Source organism: Rhinoraja longicauda, chromosome 25, assembly GCF_053455715.1.
Source record: "Rhinoraja longicauda isolate Sanriku21f chromosome 25, sRhiLon1.1, whole genome shotgun sequence".
Taxonomy (NCBI): domain Eukaryota; kingdom Metazoa; phylum Chordata; class Chondrichthyes; order Rajiformes; family Arhynchobatidae; genus Rhinoraja; species Rhinoraja longicauda.
The window spans coordinates 11,908,572-11,930,278 of record NC_135977.1 but is presented as its reverse complement, the minus strand read 5'-3'; the positions used below and the strand labels follow the sequence as shown (position 1 = coordinate 11,930,278).

The window sequence follows — 21,707 nt, the reverse complement described above, 5'->3', positions numbered from 1 at the left end:
TTATTTTAATGTCATGGCCAATTCACAAGTCTAATTTCCAAACCTTTTTCATTAAAATTTAGATGCTCTAAATTTCGATACAAGCTTGTCGGTAGCTTCGTTGCCAGGTTCTATTATGATTTTAATGTGCTTGATTTTTTTTTTGAATGAACAAATGTTCAATTGCATACAAACCACTGTTGTGGTTCTTAACTTTGTCGGGTGGGAACATTAGTAATGACCTGTGTTCCCGAGTGGGACATCATTATGTGCGGAGAAGCCGCTGATGGTGGTGCGCCGCTTTAAACTGCTCGGGTTGAGTGGACCGATTGGAGAAAGGAGTGGCAACGAGGCAAAGATCTCAAGGTGACTGCGTTCCTGATTAACATGGCGTGGACGGTCCAGCCGCTCCTCGGCCTGATGTGAGTACTGACCTCGTGGAGACGCCGTAGCAGACAGCGTCTGGCCCGGGATCGTGGGTGGGGGTCTGGTCGCGGCTGATAGTGAGCGGCCTGAAGCGGTACCCGGCCTTGTGACTGTTTAAGACGGAGCGAGTTTGAGACGACATTAATCCCATGGGTGGGTTATATTTCTATTGACTGGGAAACGCATCGGGGAAACGGTTCCAGACAGGTAAGTAAGGTTCTCGCATTTATATAAAATGCCTTGCAGATCCTCGGGGTTCCCAAAACATATTGCCTGAATCAAGTATTGTTTATTACAATATTAAACATTAACAAATATTAATGTATTGATGAACATAAATAAACATAATTCTGGTGCTGAAAAGGACACAACGTGCTGAAGGAACTAAGTGGGTCAAGCAGCATCTATGGGGAACATGGATAGATGACGTTTCGGGTCGGGACCTTTCTTCAGCCTGTATAGTGAGAATTTGTAGGATATTCCAGTCTCAACCCAATAGACAGGAGGCTTAATTGTTGAATATATTCAAGAAAGAGGTGGCTTGTTTTTAGATGTTCAGAAAAGCGTCACTGGGATAAAAGATGAGCAAAGATTTTAATGAGAGGCGGGGCAGGTATGATGGACTGAATGGCCTATTCCTACTTCTGTTTACAGCATATATACTCTTATCCGTTTGAGAGAATGGATTTCCGAATTGAATCTGTTCAGAAGATGTGATCCCTAATCTGGCAGGACCTCGCTTAATGCTACACTGGTGTGATTCTAGGCTTTGGGTTTGGGAGGTGGTGATATGAAGTCAACATTGATGACTAATAAGTTTTTGATCCCTACTCTGGGTTGATTTGAAGAATGTAAGATTTTGCGATAAGGAGATCTTGTATTCTGATGGGATTTGAATGAAGTTTTGTCTCTGTTAGTTGGAAACATTTGATAGCCCAGGCAAGACATATATCTCCGTACAATACTCAGCATCAAATCAATATCACAAACAAAGAACAGACTGTTTTGATCGACAGAATTATATTGTCTATCTGCATTTGCTAAAAGCAACATCCTTTCCAGGATTTCTTACAGCCAATGTTTTGATTATAAAAGCACAAGATGAATCTGAGTCTTGTAACTAAAAGTTAGAACTGATTTTGTTTTTCTCTCACAGATCACGTACAGTGTGGAATGCCTCAGTTCGAACCAGCCACTGGCATACATCCATGTTGGCACTGAGAGAATCCTTGCCCATGAGGTACAATGGTATATGGTACAAGCTTCAGTTTTTCCAATGCAGCTGCCTAGTGCATTCTGAGTATCAGCATCTCTATTGTGTGTGGTTTTTATGGTTGCAACAGCATAAAAAAACTTAGCTGAACTGCATTTATCCCAGGGTTCACTTAATTGCTTGCAAGTGCTATTAAAATAATTGAAAGATGTATATTAAAATGTAAATACATCATTATAGAGAAAAGGTACCACTGGTAATGATGAAAATCTGCAACAAAGGGAAAGCTTGTTTGAAATGTGCAACAAGCTGGTGAGCATTTGTGAATGAGTGGGAAGGAAATGTTAACATGAATTTTTTTAAAACTCCAGATGTTGGAGATCTAAAATAAAAACAGAAATGGCTGATAACACCCAGCAAGTCAGAATACATCTGGGGAAAAAAAACAGACTCGCATTTCTGGCTGAAGACCCTTTGTTGGAATATCAATTTATCGGTCTCCTTCAAGCCAATTTCAATTGGATTATAACTAAGAGGGGGATCAAGACAAAAACATTTGCAACTGTTTGATGATCAGCCATGATCACATTGAATGGTGGTGCTGGCTCAAAGGGCCGAATGGCCTACTCCTGCACCTATTGTCTATTGTTTCATTTTATAGCAACTATATATACAGTACATCTAAAGGTCTGGAAGGGAGAAAGTGTAGGTGGAAATTTAGAGTACATAGGAAACATTTAAATAAAAAGGCTGACCTAACTGGATGTGCATCCGAATGTTTTGATCCCTTGGTCCTTTTGACCAAAGTTCTTGTGTTTTCTGTTGTTTTGGAACAAAATTACTCTTGATTATTTCCTCAAGGCTTGATGATCGTTTCTATTAGGTCAGGGAATAAACCTAAGGAAGACTGCGCGTCATCATTGGACTTCTCAATTGCTAGGTTTAAGTGGCAGCAGCAGAAGCTGGGAGTTGGTCTACTTGCCATCGCATTGCGAGGGAGAGGAGTCTGAGGAATGAAGATGCAGACAGAATTAATCCATACATTTAACAAGTGTGGGTAAATTTGTTTTGCAGAGCTGAGCCTAAGAAAAAGAAAAAAGTGGATCCCAAAAGAGAGCAGGCAGTGAGAGACCGTTTGAAAAAAAGATTGAAGAAGATGGAACGTGTTCCTCCAGAGCTGATCCCAATCGAAGATTTTATCACTCCCACAAAGTTCCTTGATGAATCCAGGTCTGTGTTTTGAAACATTAGTTCTCAATAGGAAATGTATGCTTTCCCCATTGTTTTCTTTCCATTGTAGGATTTTCATTCCACACTGCGGATAAGAATTTATTTTCCATCCTGGATTCTCTTTGGAAATTATTGAAATAATGTTGTATTATCGTCCTTATTTATCTTCTTTCAAATGGTAAAAGGGCAATTGGTCCAACCTGCAAGAGAGTGTTAATGGTTCAGGGTAAAAGTGAGCAAAAAGAAAACTAAGGTGATTACTGGCGGCCGGCCTCGGCATTTCCCAGAAAGGAACAGAGCGAGCGACGTTGGTGGTACAAGCATCACTCCTTCTTGTTGTTCATACCAGCTTCTCCCGGAGCAAGAAACTCAGCCGAGCCCCCGGTGGGCGCGGCCCCAAGTCACTGTGCTCTCGAAGGCACTGTCGACACACGATCGAGCGAACCTCCGCCTGGCCAGCCACAGCTCATCTGCGCATTTCGCTAGCTGCAGGGGGTCATCGAAACTCGCCCCTGAGAGGAGCAGGCGGATGTCGTCGGGCAACTGCTCTAGGAAGGCGTATTCAAAAAGCAGGCAGGGCCGGTGGCCGTCCATGAGCGTGAACATTTCGCTCATGAGGGCCGATGGCTTATGGTCGCCAAGCCCGCCCATGTGGAGGATCCGCGCCGCTCCAGGCGGCCAAGCCCGAAAGTGCGGAGGAGCAGCGCCTTGAGGCCTTCGTATTTGTTAGACGCTGGCGACTTGCGCAGGTAAGGCACCAACCGACCGGCCGTCTCCTGGTCGAGTGCACCGACGACATAGAAGTAGCGGGTGTCGTCGGCTGTAAGCCTGCAGATGTGGCTGGTAGCTTTCGGCAAGAACATTGCGCCCACCTCCATTTGTTGTCCAGCGCCTCAGTGAGCATGGTCTCGTCATCAACCCTGACAAATGCCAGTTCTGCTTCTGTGCCATCGACTTTCTGGGTCACCGGGTGACACAACACGCTGCTGTTCCGCTCCCGGACGGGGTCGAGGCCATTCGCCAGTTTCTGTGGCCTTCCACAGTGCAGGGCCTTCAGGAGCTTGTAGGGATGGTCACGTTTTATCACCAATTTCTGCCCGCGGCGGCAAGGATAATGCAGAACGGAAGTACAGCGCGTTCAACCAGGAACTCCTCGCCTTGCACTTGGCAGTACAACACTTCCGCTATTTCCTGGAGGGCCGGGACTTTACTGCCTTCAACGGCCATAAGACCCTCACCTTTGCATTCGCTAAGGTTTCGGATCCCTGGTCCGCTTGGCAGCAGCGCCAGGTCATGGCAATATCCGAATTCCCGACCGACATACGCCATATTGCAGGCAAATGTAACCTGGTTGCTGATGCCCTGTCCCGCCCAGCCAAAGAGGCCGTCCTCGACGTGGCCCCGGGCATAGGTTATTCCGCCTTGGCTACGGCGCAGCTGGCGGACGAGGAGATACCGAACGGTGGTTTGATGCTGGACGACGTGGCGTTGGGTCCCTCCGGCGTTAATGTCCTGTGCGACGTTTCCACGGGGCAGCCGCGGCCCATTGTCCCGGCGTTGTGTTGCCGGATTTTCGACGTCATTCATGGGTTGGCCCACCCGTCTATTCGTGCGACGGTGGCTGTAGGTTTCATGTGGCATGGGTTGCGGAAGCAAGTCGGTCGTTGGGCCCGGGCGTGCATTCCGTGCCAAACATCAAAGGTGCAGCGGCATGTCCGGGCGCCAGTGCAGTCCGTAGTGCCTCGCCGGCGCTTTGACCATGTCCACGTGGATATTGTGGGGATGCTGCCCCCATCCCGGGGTGTCTCGCATCTTCTGACGGTGGTGAACCATTTTATGCGGGGGGCAGAGGCCATTCCGCTCATGGGCATTTCTGCCCTGTCGTGTGCTCGCGCCCTCGTGGCCCACTGGATTGCCCGTTTTGGGATGCCGCTGGACATTTCCTCGGACCAGGGTGCCTAGTTCACGTTTGAGCTGTGGTCCGCAATGGCCCGCCTGTTGGGGATACACAGCTTCACCACATGACGGCGTATCATCCCCAGTCTAATGGGTCGGTGGAGCGGTTCCACCACCATCTCAAGGCCGCATCACGGGCCCCGAATGGATGGATGAATTGCCGTGAGTTTTGCTGGGTATTCGGACCGCCCCGGAGGAGGATTTGGCTTTGTCCTCGGCCGAATTAGTCCCGTTTACTGTTCCCGGGGAATTTATTCCGACCACGGGAGTAGCTGGTATCTGTGTTGGTCCGTTTGCAGGAGAAAGTCGCTGCCCTGTCTCCTGTTCGGACGTCTCGCCATGGGGTGGCTCCTGCCCATGTGCCGCCGGCTCTCATCGACTCAATATACCATGTTAATACCATTTGAGCAGTTAGTCCATTTGGATGGAGTTCTTTGGACATTATTGGTTGATTAGCAATATTTAGTCCCAAACTGACATATTAACTGGTAATTTTCATATTACTGTTTGTGAAAGCTTAAAGTGTTCAAAATGACAACATCATCCTCTAAATCACTTTGGAACACGAGAGACTGCAAAGTACTAGACTATTGAGCCAAGAAACAGACAGCTGGAGGAGCTCGGTGGGTCAGGCAGTATCTATGGAGGGGAATGAGCAGGTGGCATTTTGGATCAAGATCTTTCTTCGAGACAACTATTAAAACATAACAGAACTTTATTGTCATTCGGTATAAATACCGAACGAAATTTCAGCAGTCACAAGACACAGCAAAAAAGAAAAGAACACAGGACACACGACCCCAACACAAACATCCATCACAGTGACTCCAAACACCCCTCACTGTGATGGAAGGCAACAAAACTTCCACTCTCTTCCCCCCGCGCCCACGGACAGGCAGCTCGACCCCTACCGAGGCGACCGACACGCACAGCCCCCGCAAGGGGATGGAAGGCCCTGCGGCCGAGCCGCGCCGGCGATGTTAAGTCCAGCGGCCGAGCTGCGCCGGGCGATGGAAGGCCCCGCGGCCGCTGCTAAGTCCCGCGGACGAGCCGCACCGGGCACTGAAACGTCCCGCGGCCGAGCCGCGCCGGCGATGTTAAGTCCCGCAGCCGCGCCGGGCGATGAAAGGCGCCGCGCCGGGCGCTGAACCGTTCTGCGGCCGAGCCGCACCGGGCGATGGAAGGCCCCGCGGCCGAGCCGCACCGAGCGCTGAACCGTCCTGCAGCCGTACCGGGCGATGGAAGGCCCGCGGCCGAGCCGCGCCGGGCACTGTTAGGTCCCGTGGCCGAAACATCTCGGTTTCCTAAAAAACTTCTTAGAGTTTGGGGTTTTTTCTTTAAATTATGACATTGAAACAACAGTGAATTCTTCCCCAGACGTTCCCCAGACGTATACTGTTATTTAAAGAAATATGTTCTAGCTAACTCCATACTATGAAAGATTTGTCATTATTTGTGGAATTTTAATTGTATGAAGTATACATTTCACAGGTAATGTACAGTAATGCAACTAGTAGACCCATTACCTCAGTGGCTGAGACCTTGGTTCAGTCTTGATCTCTGCTGCTGCCTGTGTGGAGTTTGCATGATCTCCCTGTGACGTTGGTACTCCAGTTTACTTTCACATCCGAAAGATGAGTGGGTTAGTAAGTTAATCAGCCATTTTTAAATTGTGCCTCGTGTGGGTATGTGGTAGAATCTGGGGAGTTGAAGGGAATGTTGGGGAATAAAGATGGGTTATGGCAGGACCAGTGTAAATGGATGTTTGGCGCGATGCTGGTGGGTCAAGCGGCCTTTTTCCGTACTGTATGACTCTCATACTGAAAGCATAAAGTGAACTTCAAGTACTAATAATGACGATGCACATAAAATGCCCTCAATAACATATTATCTATGGTGCCTAGAGTTCGAGATCTGCCCAAAGTGACAGAGGAAGAGACTGAGCAGCGAGCGCTTCTGATGAAGGAATGGTCACGATATAAGCAGAAGGAACATAAAAAGGAAGCTGAAATTATTCATTCCATGATTGAGGCACAGCAGGAAGCGCTACAGGAACTGCGTGTTGAATCAGAGGACTTGTACCAGGCTGCAATTAAACGGGATCAAGGACTGTTTCCATTGGAATTACAAGGATGCAGCTATACTCCTCCTATACCTGACTACGAAGCACCTGATGGGAAATACAAAGAAAACACAAAGGTTTATACACAGTGACGTGCATGAGGGAACCTTTCACTTCTTTCCTGTTATCCTTTCAAGCAGATCTTTTTTAAATAAAGTAAATATTGTCATAAAATGTACATAATATGTTTTTGTGAAATGTACTTCTGATTAACAAGTTTTCAGAAAAGTTGCTATTCCCTCCAATGCTTGTCAGTGCTTTAAAAAATGCAGTGTTAAAAATATACATAAGTAAATGTATCAACAATGTTAATTGGCAACTTAACTGGAATGAAAATCATTAAAAATCTGCACAATTTGGAAATCTAATTGTCAAAAATGCTAGAAATGCTAGCAGATCACAAAAGAAAATTAGTTAACGTTTCAAGTTGAAGCCAGGTTTGAACTGAGAAAGAGGGAAAATAGGAAAAAAAACTGCAAATGCTGATTTAAATCGAAGGTAGACACAATACTGGAGTAACTCAGCGGGTCAGGCAACATCTCGGGAGAGAAGGAATGGGTGACGTTTCGGGTTGATACCCTTTAGACTGATGTCAGGGGAGGGGGCGGGACAAAGATAGGATGCAGTCTGACACAGGAAGACTAGTGGGAGAAGGGGGAGTGGGTAGAGAGGGGAAGCAGGGACTACCTGAAGTTAGAGAAGTCAATTTTCATACCACTGGGGTGTAAACTGCCCAAGCAAAATATGAGGTGCTGTTCCTCCAATTTGTGCTGGGCCTCACTCTGACAATGGAGGAGACCCAGGTCAGAAAGTTCAGATTGGGACTGGGAGGGGGAGTTGAAGGGCTGAGTCACCGGGAGATCAGGTTGTTTGAGACGGACTGAGCGAGCGGAGGTGTTGAGTGAAACGATCGCCGAGCCTGCGCTTGGTCTTGCCGATGTAGAGAAGTTGACATCTGGAACAGCAGATACAATAGATGAGGTTGGAGGAGGTGTAAATAAAAATAATAAAAATTGGTTTTAAGTTGCAGGAAAGGTGAGAGGGTAGAACATGTAGTACAAAGGGAAGATAGACACAACAAGCTGGAGTAACTCAGCGGGACAGGCAGCATTTCTGAAGAGAAGGAATGGGTGTCGTTTCGGGTCGAGACCCTTCAGACTGATGTCAGGGAAGGGGACGGGACGGGACAAAGATAGGATGTAGTCTGACACAGGAAGACTAGTGGGAGAAGGGGAGGGGGTAGAGATGGGAAGCAGGGACTACCTGAAGTTAGAGAAGTCAATTTTCATACCGCTGGGGTGTAAACTGCCCAAGCAAAATATGAGGTGCTGTTCCTCCAATTTGCGCTGGGCCTCACTCTGACAATGGAGGAGGCCCAGGTCAGAAAGTTCAGATTGGGACTGGGAGGGGGAGGTGAAGGGCTGAGTCACCGGGAGATCAGGTTGTTTGAGACGGACTGAGCGGAGGTGTTGAGCGAAACGATCGCCGAGCCTGCGCTTGGTCTTGCCGATGTAGAGAAGTTGACATCTGGAACAGCGGATACAATAGATGAGGTTGGAGGAGGTGTAAATAAAAATAATAAAAATTGGTTTTAAGCTGCAGGAAAGGTGAGGGTAGAACATGTAGTACAAAGGGAAGATAGACACAAAAAGCTGGAGTAACTCAGCGGGACAGGCAGCATCTCTGAAGAGAAGGAATGGGTGTCGTTTCGGGACGAGACCCTTCAGACTGGTTAGAGATAAGGGGAAACGAGAAATATAGAGGGTGATGTGGAGAGATAAAGAACAATGAATGAAAGATGCAAAAAAGTAACAATGATAAAGGAAATGGGCCATTGTAAGCTGTTTGTAGGGTGAAAATGAGAAGCTAGTGCAACTTGGGTAGGGGTGAGATAGATAGAGAGAGAGAGAGAGGAAATGCCGGGGCTACCTGAAGTGATAGAAATCAACATTCATACCACTGGGCTATTCATTATTCTTTATCTCTCCACATCACCATCTATATCTCTCGTTTCCCTTATCCTTAACCAGTCTGAAGAAGGGTCACGACCCGAAACGTCACCCATTCCTTCTCTCCAGAGATGCTGCCTGTCCCGCTGAGTTATTCCAGCTTTTTGTGTCTACGGTTTAAACCATCTGCAGTTCCTTATTACGCATTTAGTACAAAGGGAATATCTTTGATAGAGTTAAATTGCTCTAGGGGTTAATGAAACGGTGGCCTGATCAATGGAGACAGTTAGAGAGATCAAAAAGAATAAATGCTATAAGATGAGTGGCAAACTACAAAGATTGAAAAGGTGTGATATGCAGGGCTATAGGACATGTCCAGGAGTCAGATTGTACTAGTGGAGATAAAATAGACAACTCATAGCACAGCTGGATAACTTGCAGCAGAAATGGCCTTTTCTGATACTGACAAAGTGAACTATCTGACATTCTAGGGGTTGGGTGTCTGGAGGGCTACAGTGTGCTTAAATGGAAGATGAGGTGCTGTCCCTTAAACTTGCATTGAGCACCATTGTAACTTTGCAAGAGGCCACAGACAATTGGTGAAAATTGAGAATTAAAATGGCAGGCACCAGGAAGCTCTGAGTTGCCTCTGCACGGTCAACACATGTACTCCACATTGCAGTTACCCAATCTGAGTTTGGTTTCTCGAATGCAGAGGAAATCACATTGAAACACCAAATGCAATAAATTAGATTTAGTGATTAAGTGAATTGCTGCTTCATTTGGTAGGATTGTTTTGGTCCTTTGACAGTAGGACGGGAAAACCATAAAAGGGCACGAGTTGCATTTCTGGTAGTTGCCTGGGAACTTAGCTTAAGATGGGGTAATGGTGGTGATCGAAATGTGGATCTTGGGAGTCAAAGAAAACACTCAATTCAAAATGTTGAAAGGAGCAGGTTAGGAAGATGTATCCACAGGTGGGAACTTTATGTTAGTGGAAATTGTGAAAGATGAACAGTTAAATGTAGAAGCAGATGGGCTGGAAAATGAGGGCAAGGGGAACCACTCTGTTCAGGAGAGAGTCTCAGAGCCAAGAAGTGGACAGAAACAGATGCAGTCAAGTGTTCTTCAGCCATTATAATGGGGAAGCCACGATTCAGAAAGAAGGAAAGTGTTTTGGAGGCACCTATGTGGAAAGTCTCTTTAATGGATCAAATACAACGAAAATAAAATGGAATGGAGTCCTTGCAGGGGGTAGAGTGCAAGGAAGTATAGTTGATATCTCATGGTGGCTTTCATTCATATTCAACACTTTAAGTTGGTTTGTGTGCCTCATCATTCAGTGTTTCTGCAACTGCCAATATAACAAAAGCATTCCAAGAACATGAAACTCAGATAAATGAGTAGGCTGAGTTTTTTTATTATTGAATACGGATCTTAAGGCAAAATTACCTTAAAATCACTTCCTACATCTAGCAATCGCACATCAGTTTGAGTCAAGATGAAGGTTGCATCAAATTCCAAAAGTGAATCCAGATTTTCAGATGCTATTAAGAACCTGAGATGTTTTGCGTTGGATTAGCCGAAATTCCATTTTATAAAGAATCCACATAACAAAAGTTGTGGACTGTTATCCAACAATATGACAGTTTATCTCCAGGAGCAGGTAATTTCCACTATTTCTCTTTTCCATCACATAGGGGAAGGTGCCATTCAGCTGGTGGATTTTTCCTCATCTCCCATATTGGATGCCTCTTTTGTTCTTCTAACCTTTTCTTCTCACTATCACGTAAAGCTTCCTGTAAAATTAAAAACAAACTAACAATTAGAGCCATGTTAAATTTCAACCAGAAGCTGCTGCGAAAGCTTTTGTCTTGCATGGAAGAAATACTCTTCCAGGAAGCTTAATATAGAAATTATGAGATTCAGGGCTGGGATACCTTTTGCTTTCCAGCAATTGCCCCCAAAACGTGTGTGTGTGTTAATACTGGGTGACTGCAGGTTATTGAGCAATGCTCACCCATTGTCCAAGCTCAAGCAAGCCAAGTATAGGTTGAAGTGAGCAATTAGGAGCAAGAACTGTGCTGATATTTCTTGCCCTCCATCCAATTGCATAAGCCAACTGTATCCCAAACTTGTTTCACAGTTCAAATTAAGATATTCAGCACACTAGCGATTTGGGAACAGCCCAATCATGGCTAATTGTTGTTATTAAGAGAAACATACGTTTATTTAATCAGTTAAATTATTTTGCGACAATCCTACCAAACTCAGATTTGAGATGATTGAGTGTTATTCATAATAATACCTCTACACATTTTAAATTTGCTGTATTTAAAAGGCATAACACTTTTTCAGTTTTAATTTTAGACATACAGCACGGAAACAGGCCCTTCGGCCCACCGAGTCCGCACAAACCAGTGGTCCCCGCACATTAACACTATCCTATACACACTAGGGACAATTTTCCCTTATATCAAGCCAATTAACCTACAAACCTGTACTTTAGAGTGTGGGAGGAAACCAAAGATTTCGAAGAAAACCCATGGGGAGAACATACACCCATTGTCAGGATCGAACCCGGGTCTCCAGCGCTGTAAGGCATCACTCTCCTGCTGCGCCACCATGCCGCCCTACTTCATTATAATAATTTTTACAATGAACCCAGAAGGTTTAAAGGACTTCATGTTACTGGGCCTGGTCAAGTTAAAGCGAGAGCAGGAACTAAGACCCATGCGAATGGAGAGGATGCATGGGAAGCATCACTTGTGGAACCAAATACCAAAAATCTGGGGTTTCAAACAGTGGGATAGCAGATTTTGGGGATTCTATTGTATCTAAATATATATATATATTTGGATAGCCAGCGTTAAGGTATGTTAATAGAACTTTCTTTTAAATGCAATTGATGGTAATAAGTATAAAAAATGAAGATGTTCACATTGTCATAAGAGAATGCTGGTTCATAATACTGAATCAGCATTGTTTTATGAGAATTTGAACAATCTTTCCACCATCAATTGCATTAAAAAATATTTTATCACAACTTTGTCTGGAGTGAGAATCTCCAAAGTCGCTAAAATCATTTGAGATTTAACTTTGTATTCTCCAGCTCTCTCACCCCCCTGTTCTATCCCAATCAACACGTTGGATCAAAACTTACCTCAACTCCATCTACCTGCCATTGTTATTCACCACTACCCTGACCCATCAAAACATAGCAATCTCTGTCTCCTTTAAACATCCCCCCTCTCAACTTTAATCTATGTCCTCTAGTCTTTGACATTTCCACACTAGCAAAAAGGTTCTGTATGTCTCTAATTACCTAGTGTCCACGATGACCATTTGACCATTAATCACCCGTTCACATTAGCTATCACACTACACACTAGGGGCAATTTACAGAGACCAATTAACCTGCATATCCGCAGGTCTTTAGGATGTGGGAGGAAACTGGAGCACTGGGAAAAAATCCACAAAGTCACAAGGAAAATGTGCAAACGTCACAAAGACAGCACCCAAGGTCAGGATCGATCCTGGGTCCCTGGCACTGTGAGGCAGTAGGTCTACTGCTGCACACTGTGCTGCCCAAGCTTTCACCAGAAATAATCCTGAGAAAAATAAGTGTACCATTTAGCATTTAACATGTTTTCTTCAGAATTCTCACCTTAGTTTCTCCAGACTTATATTTTTCCCATTCCCTGCAATTTTTGTAATCTGTTTTCCACTGCTTACATGAGGGGAACTCTCCATAGGTGTAGTAATGATGGAAGCGATTCCTCAGACTCCGACAATGCTTCCATTCACTCCAATAATCATCACACATCCGAGGAGGCTGTAACATGATTGTCAATGCCGTGTTAGAGCCAGCTGACAGAAGACAAATGTTCTAAAAAATATCTTATCAGAGAGTAAGAATCCTGCATAGTACTGTTTGACCCTTTTATTATTTAAGCCCAGAAATGAGCATCAGCCATAACCATCATTCAGTGCCCACTCCTAAGTGAGGTGGCTGTATTGTGCCGACTTGCGACACTGCTGCATTTTGTGGTGAAGAAGTTTCCACAGTACTGTTAATTGGCAACGATGATTACAGAATCACACTAAAGACACAAAAATATTTCCAACAAATTGATATGTTACTTGGAAGTAGTGATGATCCCATGCCTTTGTTCCTCTGGTAGGAATCTAGGCTTCTGGGGTTCAGCACTCCTGTGCACGGTCTGATCTAAGATGCACAATGCTGAGACTGCCAGAATAGAAGACTACCACATATGCCAATATAATATTTCAATAGAACCAAAGCTTTATTGGCTTTGTGCCTACAGGATTGTACTGAGAATGCACACCATGTGGATGGACTATTCTTAGCACATGCAGTGAATTATTTAATACATCTAAAAAGGCATCCAAGTAATGCCACATCATGAGATTTATTAAATACGCAGTTGATTTTTGTAAACATATTGGTCCAAGACAATCATGATAAATGCTAGCAATTCCACACCAACATTTCTCCATTTGTCCTGTAATTATCAACACTGTGGGTCTCCTGCGCATAAGCTGAAAGGCAGAACTTGCAGATGGCTCTTTGCTGGGATATTGCCAACTGCACCGCCACTGTTGAATCCAGCGGCAGAGTGTGATTTCCCTGCAATTAGTCTGCACTTACACAGTTTAAATCTGGTGCAGGAAAAAGCAGACCCATTATTTTAATGGAGGGAATAAGTAAGTAATAAATATTTTCCAGCATTTGAAATGTTTATATTAAAACTGTTTAAATGGTTAATTATTTTTAATGATTTCAATTAATTAAAAACTATAAAATTTTAAGTGTTTAAAATGCTTCTGACAGCCAGCCAGGGCAGTTACGAAATCAACGAGGCAGAGTTTGCCAGACAGCTAAGCTTTAACGCATGGATCACTCACCAGTCAGGGTTTCTCCAACTGTTTTGTAGGCAGGTTTGAATATAAAGGCATTGCTTGGAGCAAGCTAAATACACGCAAAACGTCAAACTGTTAGAAAAGAAAGTGAGGCCATTTATCGAGCAAACTGGCGACACCTGTGGCTTTAAACTAAGTAGTGGGGGGGAGGGGTTAACAAATTGTGAATATGAAGATGAGGTTAAAGGGAATACAGGAGATATTGCAGAAGACTCTCGGAAGAATGGGAACAGAAGTTCTAGAGGGGAAAAGAGATTAAGGGCAGGGCCATTTGTGACCGATGTGAGAGGGGAGGTAAATACAGAAGTTAAAGTGTTGTACTTAAATGCGCGTAGTATAATAAATAAAGTGGATGAGCTTGAGGCTCAATTAGTCATGGGCAAGTATGATGTTGTAGGGATCACTGAGACATGGCTACAAGAGGACCAGGGCTGGGAACTGAATATTCAGGGGTACACAACGTATAGAAAAGACAGACAGGTGGGCAGAGGGGGTGGGGTTGCTCTGCTGGTAAGGAATGATATTCATTCCCTTGCAAGGGGTGACATAGAATCAGGAGATGTTGAATCAGTATGGATAGAAATGAGGAATTGTAAGGGTAAAAAGACCCTAATGGGAGTTATCTATAGGCCCCCAAACAGTAGCCTCGACATAGGGTGCAAGTTGAATCAGGAGATAAAATTGGCGTGTCACAAATGTAATGCTACGGTGGTTATGGGAGATTTCAACATGCAGGTAGACTGGGAAAATCAGGTTGGAAATGGACCCCAGGAAAGAGAGTTTGTAGAGTGCCTTCAAGATGGATTCTTAGAACAGCTTGTACTGGAGCCTACCAGGGAGAAGGCAATTCTGGATTTAGTGTTGTGTAATGATCCTGATCTGATAAGGGGACTAGAGGTAAAGGAGCCATTAGGAGGCAGTGATCACAACATGATAAGTTTTACTCTGCAAATGGAAAGGCAGAAGGGAAAATCGGAAGTGTCAGTATTACAGTATAGCAAAGGGGATTACAGAGGCATGAGGCGGGAGCTGGCCAAAATTGACTGGAAGGAGGCCCTAGCAGGGAAGACGGTAGAACAGCAATGGCAGGTATTCCTGGGAATAATGCAGAGGTTGCAGGATCAATTTATCCCAAAGAGGCGGAGAGACTCTAAGGGGAGTAAGAGACACCTGTGGCTGACAAGGGAAGTCAAGGACAGCATAAAAGTTAAGGAGAGGAAGTATAACATAGCAAAGAAGAGTGGGAAGACAGAGGATTGGGACTCTTTTAAAGAGCAACAAAAGTTAACTAAAAAGGCAATACGGGGAGAAAAGATGAGGTACGAGGGTAAACTAGCCAATAATATAAAGGAGGATAGCAAAAGTTTTTTAAGGTACGTGAAGAGGAAAAAAATAGTCAAGGTAAATGTGGGTGCCTTGAAGACAGAAGCAGGGGAATTTATTATGGGGAACAAAGAAATGGCAGACGAGTTAAACCGTTACTTTGGATCTGTCTTCACTGAGGAAGATACACACAATCTCCCAAATGTTCTAGGGGCCGGAGATCCTAGGGTGATGGAGGAACTGAAGGAAATCCACATTAGGCAGGAAATGGTTTTGGGTAGACTGATGGGACTGAAGGCTGATAAATCCCCAGGGCCTGATGGTCTGCATCCCAGGGTACTTAAGGAGGTGGCTCTAGAAATAGTGGAAGCATTGGAGATCATTTTTCAATGTTCTATAGATTCAGGATCAGTTCCTGTGGATTGGAGGATAGCAAATGTTATCCCACTTTTTAAGAAAGGAGGGAGAGAGAAAACGGGTAATTATAGACCAGTTAGTTTGACATCAGTGGTGGGGAAGATGTTGGAGTCAATTATAAAAGACGAAATTGCTGAGCATTTGGATAGCAGTAACAGGATCATTCCGAGTCAGCATTGATTTACGAAGGGGAAATCATGCTTGACAAATCTACTGGAATTTTTTGAGGATGTAACTTGGAAAATTGACAGGGGAGAGTCGGTGGATATGGTGTACCTCGACTTTCAGAAAGCCTTCGACAAGGTCCCACATAGGAGATTAGTGGGCAAAATTAGAGCACATGGTATTGGGGGTAGGGTACTGACATGGATAGAAAATTGGTTGACAGACAGAAAGCAAAGAGTGGGGATAAATGGGTCCCTTTCGGAATGGCAGGCAGTGACCAGTGGGGTACCGCAAGGTTCGGTGCTGGGACCCCAGCTATTTACGATATACATTAATGACTTAGATGAAGGGATTAAAAGTACCATTAGCAAATTTGCAGATGATACTAAGCTGGGGGGTAGTGTGAATTGTGAGGAAGATGCAATAAGGCTGCAGGGTGACTTGGACAGGTTGTGTGAGTGGGCGGATACATGGCAGATGCAGTTTAATGTAGATAAGTGTGAGGTTATTCACTTTGGAAGTAAGAATAGAAAGGCAGATTATTATCTGAATGGTGTCAAGTTAGGAAGAGGGGATGTTCAACGAGATCTGGGTGTCCTAGTGCATCAGTCACTGAAAGGAAGCATGCAGGTACAGCAGGCAGTGAAGAAAGCCAATGTAAAGTTGGCCTTCGTAACAAGAGGAGTTGAGTATAGGAGCAAAGAGGTCCTTCTACAGTTGTACCGGGCCCTGGTGAGACCGCACCTGGAGTACTGTGTGCAGTTTTGGTCTCCAAATTTGAGGAAGGATATTCTTGCTATTGAGGGCGTGCAGCGTAGGTTCACTAGGTTAATTCCCGGAATGGCGGGACTGTCGTATGTTGAAAGGCTGGAGCAATTAGGCTTGTATACACTGGAATTTAGAAGGATGAGGGGGGATCTTATTGAAACATATAAGATAATTAGGGGATTGGACACATTAGAGGCAGGAAACATGTTCCCAATGTTGGGGGAGTCCAGAACAAGGGGCCACAGTTTAAGAATAAGGGGTAGGCCATTTAGAACGGAGATGAGGAAGAACTTTTTCAGTCAGAGAGTGGTGAAGGTGTGGAATTCTCTGCCTCAGAAGGCAGTGGAGGCCAGTTCGTTGGATGCTTTCAAGAGAGAGCTGGATAGAGCTCTTAAGGATAGCGGAGTGAGGGGGTATGGGGAGAAGGCAGGAACGGGGTACTGATTGAGAGTGATCAGCCATGATCGCATTGAATGGCGGTGCTGGCTCAAAGGGCTGAATGGCCTACTCCTGCATCTATTGTCTATTGTCTATCACAGGTAGCTCAACGGCCGGAAGTTCCAGCCATTTAATGCAGCCTGAACGACATGCACAGCAAATTCTGCAGTCGAAAATCAATAAACTGCAGCTCGTGAAAATCTGAAGTAAAAGTGAGGATGCTGGATGAAGTTCAGCCTGACGAGCAGCATATTTCCAACATTTCCTGTTTCCATTCTCGTGTGTTGGCCTAAACACGGGGAGATCTGCACCATTATCAATATCACTTAGTTAATCTGCGCCACCAAGTAAACATCACTTGAAAAAAAAAGGTGTTTTCTCTCCCACTGACTCTCAACTTGAAGAAGGGTCTCGACCCGAAACGTCACCCATTCCTTCTATCCAGATTTATTCACAAAATGCTGGAGTAACTCAGCAGGTCAGGCAGCATCTCGGGAGAGAAGGAATGGGTGACGTTTCGGGTCGAGACCCTTCTATCCAGACATGCTGGCTGCGCCACTCCAGCATTTTGCGTCTATTCCCGATACGGAACGTCACCTATCCATGTTTTTCTCCAGAGATGCTGCCTGACCTGCAGTGTTTCTCCAGCATTTTGTTGAAACCCAAAACAGATCAATGTTTTCACCAGACCCGAATCGTCACCCATTCCTTCTCTCCAGAGATGCCGCCTGTCCCGTTGAGTGACTCCAGCATTTGGTGTTTCCATCAGAGTGGCCTGTCTCTGATGTCATATTCTGTGATCATGGAGGTGCCAGACCACGTGACACGAGTATCAGTGCTCCGCCCGCGGCAGTGTGACCCCTGGAGTTGGTACTGCAACCTCCCGCAGTCGGGAGCCGGGCCCACACTTACCCTCCACAGATCAACACTCGCCATCGTCGCCCTTCCCGCCTGCACCTCTCCCACCGCGGTCTGTCAATCACAGCACGCCGCGGCGTCACACGTCCGAGAGAGGTCCCGCCTCCACGCCGAGACGTCGCTCATTGGCCTGTCATTTACATTACTTGCATATTCATGACTGGATCTAGCCAATCGCCTGCCAGAGTGGGCGGAGTCTGCGCGGGGATTGCGGCGGGAAGGTTACCAGCTGATCCGAAAATAGACGCAAAATGCTGGAGTAACGCAGCGGGAAAAGGCAGCATCTCTGGGGAAAAACACTGCTTGAACAAGGGTTCCGACCCGAAACGTCACCCATCTGCTTCATTAGGACCATACTGACAATGCTGCATTTTAATCCTTTTATCACATTACTTGGAACCTTTCACGTGTTCGTGGAATGATGGTTAGTTAGCAGTGCATTTTGAGGAAAATATTTATTTGTGCCCATCTTCATCTCCTAGTTTATAATAAATAACGCAGAATTCCATTTTCCTTCTTGTGTATTTTTCCAAATTCACCCACATCAATAGAAAGTCAGTAGCAGTCATAATGTGATCAATTTATTGAGTTAACAGCTTCATGTTTTCTCCTCTGTACATTATAAGATGGATATTGTTGGTGGCATCTTAGATGACAGACAGTGCATCTGCATGGCATTCATTTGTCCATCGTTTTAATTGGGACATAAATCCATTTATTTAAAGCTGGTTAAAATTGAACTTGGTGTGGACGAAGGCAGAATATCTTAAGATCACACGTCTTAATGCATTAGTTGAATCAACAGTAATTTCTGGTCTCGGATGTTTTCTGAAATAGTCTGGACCCAATAACCCTTTTAGGGGAAATAGATATATCTTCTAATGTATGCATCTGGAATATATTCTGAGAATCTGAGAAGAAAATGTTGCACAATGATTAATCAAAAAACAAAAGATAAAATTCACAAACATACATTGTTCCCTGCAAGTTGGTTTCAGGCAGGAGTCAAGAATACCTCTATTGGCAAAGCGGGAACATTATATTTTTGATAAAGACAATGTTTGTATTCACGCTTGGAAGGGGTAATTTAGCTAGCAAAAGTACTGCCATTCATAACGGGCTGTTGCTCTTTCAGCCACGTCCATGGCAAGTTCCTACCGTAAGTACCACTACCCCTTCTGTCAGGTGTCTTTCTTCAGTCATGAACTTGTTTCTGACATTCAGCTGGGAATCACATCTCGCCTTGCGGGTTTCATCTGCATTTCTGGCCACTTTTGAGCGGGTTCCAAAACCACTTTGGTGACTGGAGTCCCAGTCTTGGACAATTCAGTGGAGATTTGTTAGGCAGAGAACCGTGCAGCAACTGTGACTGCTGGAGGGATGGGTCAGGCTCTTTAACGAAATGTTCAACATTATTAAAAACATTCTCCTGGAATAATTAATTGCCCCTTAATTTGAACATGCAAAGAAGTGTGAGTAACTGGCAAAACAAAAATCCTGTTAATGTCTTCAGTGGGATGTATTGGCTAAAATTAATAGTATTGCCATGGATTGGAAAAGTCCATCGGCCACTGAAGCTATCTCTTTTCAATCAATGTTTCTATAACGAAGAACTGAATGGTTAAGGCTGATTTATTAAACAGGGTTGGCACAGGATTAGAGAATGCTAAATCTGATAGGTTTAAGATAGCAGAAAAGAACAGTGGAAGAACTGAATAACAGTTTTGGTATTTTGCAACAAATTAGCAACTTTCAGAGTAGGTTTTGATTATAAAAAGGGCCTGATCCAGTTACGCGATTTTTAAGGCGATTGCCGGCGACTGTCAAAGTCGAAGCAGATCGCCGAAATTTTTTGTACCCTACGACAATGTCTACGACAATGACCACGACAATGCCGAGTCAGGTCGATACTAGTTACTTTTTTTGTGAAACTAGCCCCTGGCTAAGAGATTACATCGTTTTCGGAAACATCGCGAAATTCCCACGCTTACCTGACCGTCAAACTGTCACCTCCAAATTTACCTGTCAAATGTCCTGACGGTAAATAAATTCGTTAAACAAAACTGTCTTCTGGTATCTTCAAATGCCTTTTCTTAATTTTAGTATTACGTGCTTCTAAATGCATCTGCCACAAAGGTTTTTCAGTGAACCCCCAGCAGAACCAATGCGTTCCCGTGGGAGACTTAGAATCTGGTTTTAACGTGACGTCCGGGACTTTTCCGAAAGACAGCGAGAATCCGACTGCCAATACTGTTTTCCCCACTGTCTTTGTATCAGCCTCCCCGGTGTAAAACATATTTGACTTATCCACTGTTGGGAGATCCGATTCCTTGTAACCTGCTGCAGTCAGGTCGAAGAAAATAGACACTAAAAAGCTGGAGTAACTCAGCGGGACATGCAGCATCTCTGGAGAGAAGAAATGGGTGACGTTTGGGGTCGAGACCCTTTCTTCAGACTGAGAGTCAGGGGAGAGGGGAAACGAGAGATCCCTGGACGTTAGTTAGTAAGGAACAAATGAATGAAAGATGAGTTGCTCCAGCTTTTAGTGTCTATTTTCGGTTTAAATCAGCATCTTAAGGCAGGGTGAATGTACTAAGGTCCCTGACCAGAGACAACTCTCTGCTATCCTAAATACTAATTGTTAAACCACAAAAGAAGCCACTCTGCGGGTGTTTACACTGTCACACCATCACTCGACTGCCGTTACTGTACGGTCGGCAGTTTATCAGGATACCGGAACAGAATAATTTGACCAAATAGTTAGTGACTGAAAGCAAGTTTATGTAGTTTAAGCATTCGATAATAATCGCTCTATTGTTTAAAATCGACCAATTACTGGTGTCACTAAACTGCAACTTGTTCAATTATAACGGAGTAGAGACAGCATCGCGGTCTCCGCCCCATTCCACAGCTGGCTGTTGCAACTGCACTTCAGCCAGCTGTCAAAATGGGTTTTGACAATTCATATAACATATAACATATAACAACTACAGCATGGAAACAGGCCTGTCCGGCCCTACCAGTCCACGCCGACCATTCTCCCTGACCTAGTCTCATCTACCTGCACTCAGACCATAACCCTCTAATCCCCTCCTATCCATATACCTATCCAATTTACTCTTAAATAATAAAATCGAGCCAGCCTCCACCACTTCCACCGGAAGCCCATTCCATACAGCCACAACCCTCTGAGTAAAGAAGTTCCCCCTCATGTTACCCTTAAACCTTTGTCCCTCAATTCTGAAGCTATGTCCCCTTGTTGGAATCTTCCCCACTCTCAAAGGGAAAAGCCTACCCACGTCAACTCTGTCCGTCCCTCTCAAAATTTTAAAAACCTCTATCAAGTCCCCCCTCAACCTTCTACGCTCCAAAGAATAAAGACCCAACCTGTTCAACCTCTCTCTGTAGCCTAAGTGCTGAAACCCAGGCAACATTCTAGTAAATCTCCTCTGTACCCTCTCCATTTTGTCGACATCCTTCCTATAATTTGGCGACCAGAACTGCACACCATACTCCAGATTCGGCCTCACCAATGCCCTGTACAATTTCAACATTACATCCCAACTTCTATACTCGATGCTCTGATTTATAAAGGCAAGCATACCAAACGCCTTCTTCACCACCCTATCCACATGAGATTCCACCTTCAGGGAACAATGCACAGTTATTCCCAGATCCCTCTGTTCCACTGCATTCCTCAATTCCCTACCATTTACCCTGTACGTCCTATTTTGATTTGTCCTACCAAAATGCAGCACCTCACACTTATCAGCATTAAACTCCATCTGCCATCTTTCAGCCCACCCTTCCAAAAGGCCCAAGTCTCTCTGTAGACTTTGAAAATCTACCTCACTATCAA

At 44.7% G+C, this 21,707-nt stretch overlaps 2 protein-coding genes across 3 annotated transcripts; one reads left to right on the top strand and one right to left on the bottom strand.

Annotated features, from left to right (window-relative positions):
• The first annotated feature begins 255 nt into the window (after positions 1 to 255).
• On the top strand, positions 256 to 7,285 carry mrpl40 (mitochondrial ribosomal protein L40). Of its 2 annotated transcripts, none has more exons than XM_078421224.1 (4): positions 256 to 401; positions 1,562 to 1,645; positions 2,693 to 2,848; positions 6,709 to 7,284. In XM_078421224.1, the coding sequence occupies exons 1-4, from the start codon at positions 367 to 369 to the stop codon at positions 7,016 to 7,018; spliced, it is 585 nt and encodes a 194-aa protein (XP_078277350.1). In that variant the 5' UTR covers positions 256 to 366; the 3' UTR covers positions 7,019 to 7,284. The 2 variants fall into 2 exon arrangements, with proteins under 2 accessions (XP_078277350.1, XP_078277351.1); XM_078421225.1 differs by lacking the exon at positions 256 to 401 and adding an exon at positions 503 to 612 and having other exon boundaries at positions 6,709 to 7,285.
• Positions 7,286 to 10,262: 2,977 nt separating this feature from the next.
• c25h22orf39 (chromosome 25 C22orf39 homolog) lies at positions 10,263 to 17,912 on the bottom strand. Its single transcript, XM_078421341.1, has 3 exons — positions 17,843 to 17,912; positions 12,543 to 12,710; positions 10,263 to 10,674 (listed from the first exon to the last, which is right to left on the bottom strand). The coding sequence occupies exons 1-3, from the start codon at positions 17,864 to 17,866 to the stop codon at positions 10,552 to 10,554; spliced, it is 315 nt and encodes a 104-aa protein (XP_078277467.1). The 5' UTR covers positions 17,867 to 17,912; the 3' UTR covers positions 10,263 to 10,551.
• Positions 17,913 to 21,707: the final 3,795 nt, after the last annotated feature.

Coding starts and splice junctions, on each gene's coding strand:
- mrpl40 (XM_078421224.1), top strand. CDS start 367: ATGGCGTGGACGGTCCAGCCGCTCCTCGGCCTGAT. Junction 402..1,561: donor CAGCCGCTCCTCGGCCTGAT/GTGAGTACTGAC, acceptor TTTCTCTCACAG/ATCACGTACAGTGTGGAATG. Junction 1,646..2,692: donor AGAGAATCCTTGCCCATGAG/GTACAATGGTAT, acceptor TTTGTTTTGCAG/AGCTGAGCCTAAGAAAAAGA.
- c25h22orf39 (XM_078421341.1), bottom strand. CDS start 17,866: ATGGCGAGTGTTGATCTGTGGAGG. Junction 12,711..17,842: donor CGAGTGTTGATCTGTGGAGG/GTAAGTGTGGGC, acceptor ATCATGTTACAG/CCTCCTCGGATGTGTGATGA. Junction 10,675..12,542: donor ATAAGTCTGGAGAAACTAAG/GTGAGAATTCTG, acceptor TTAATTTTACAG/GAAGCTTTACGTGATAGTGA.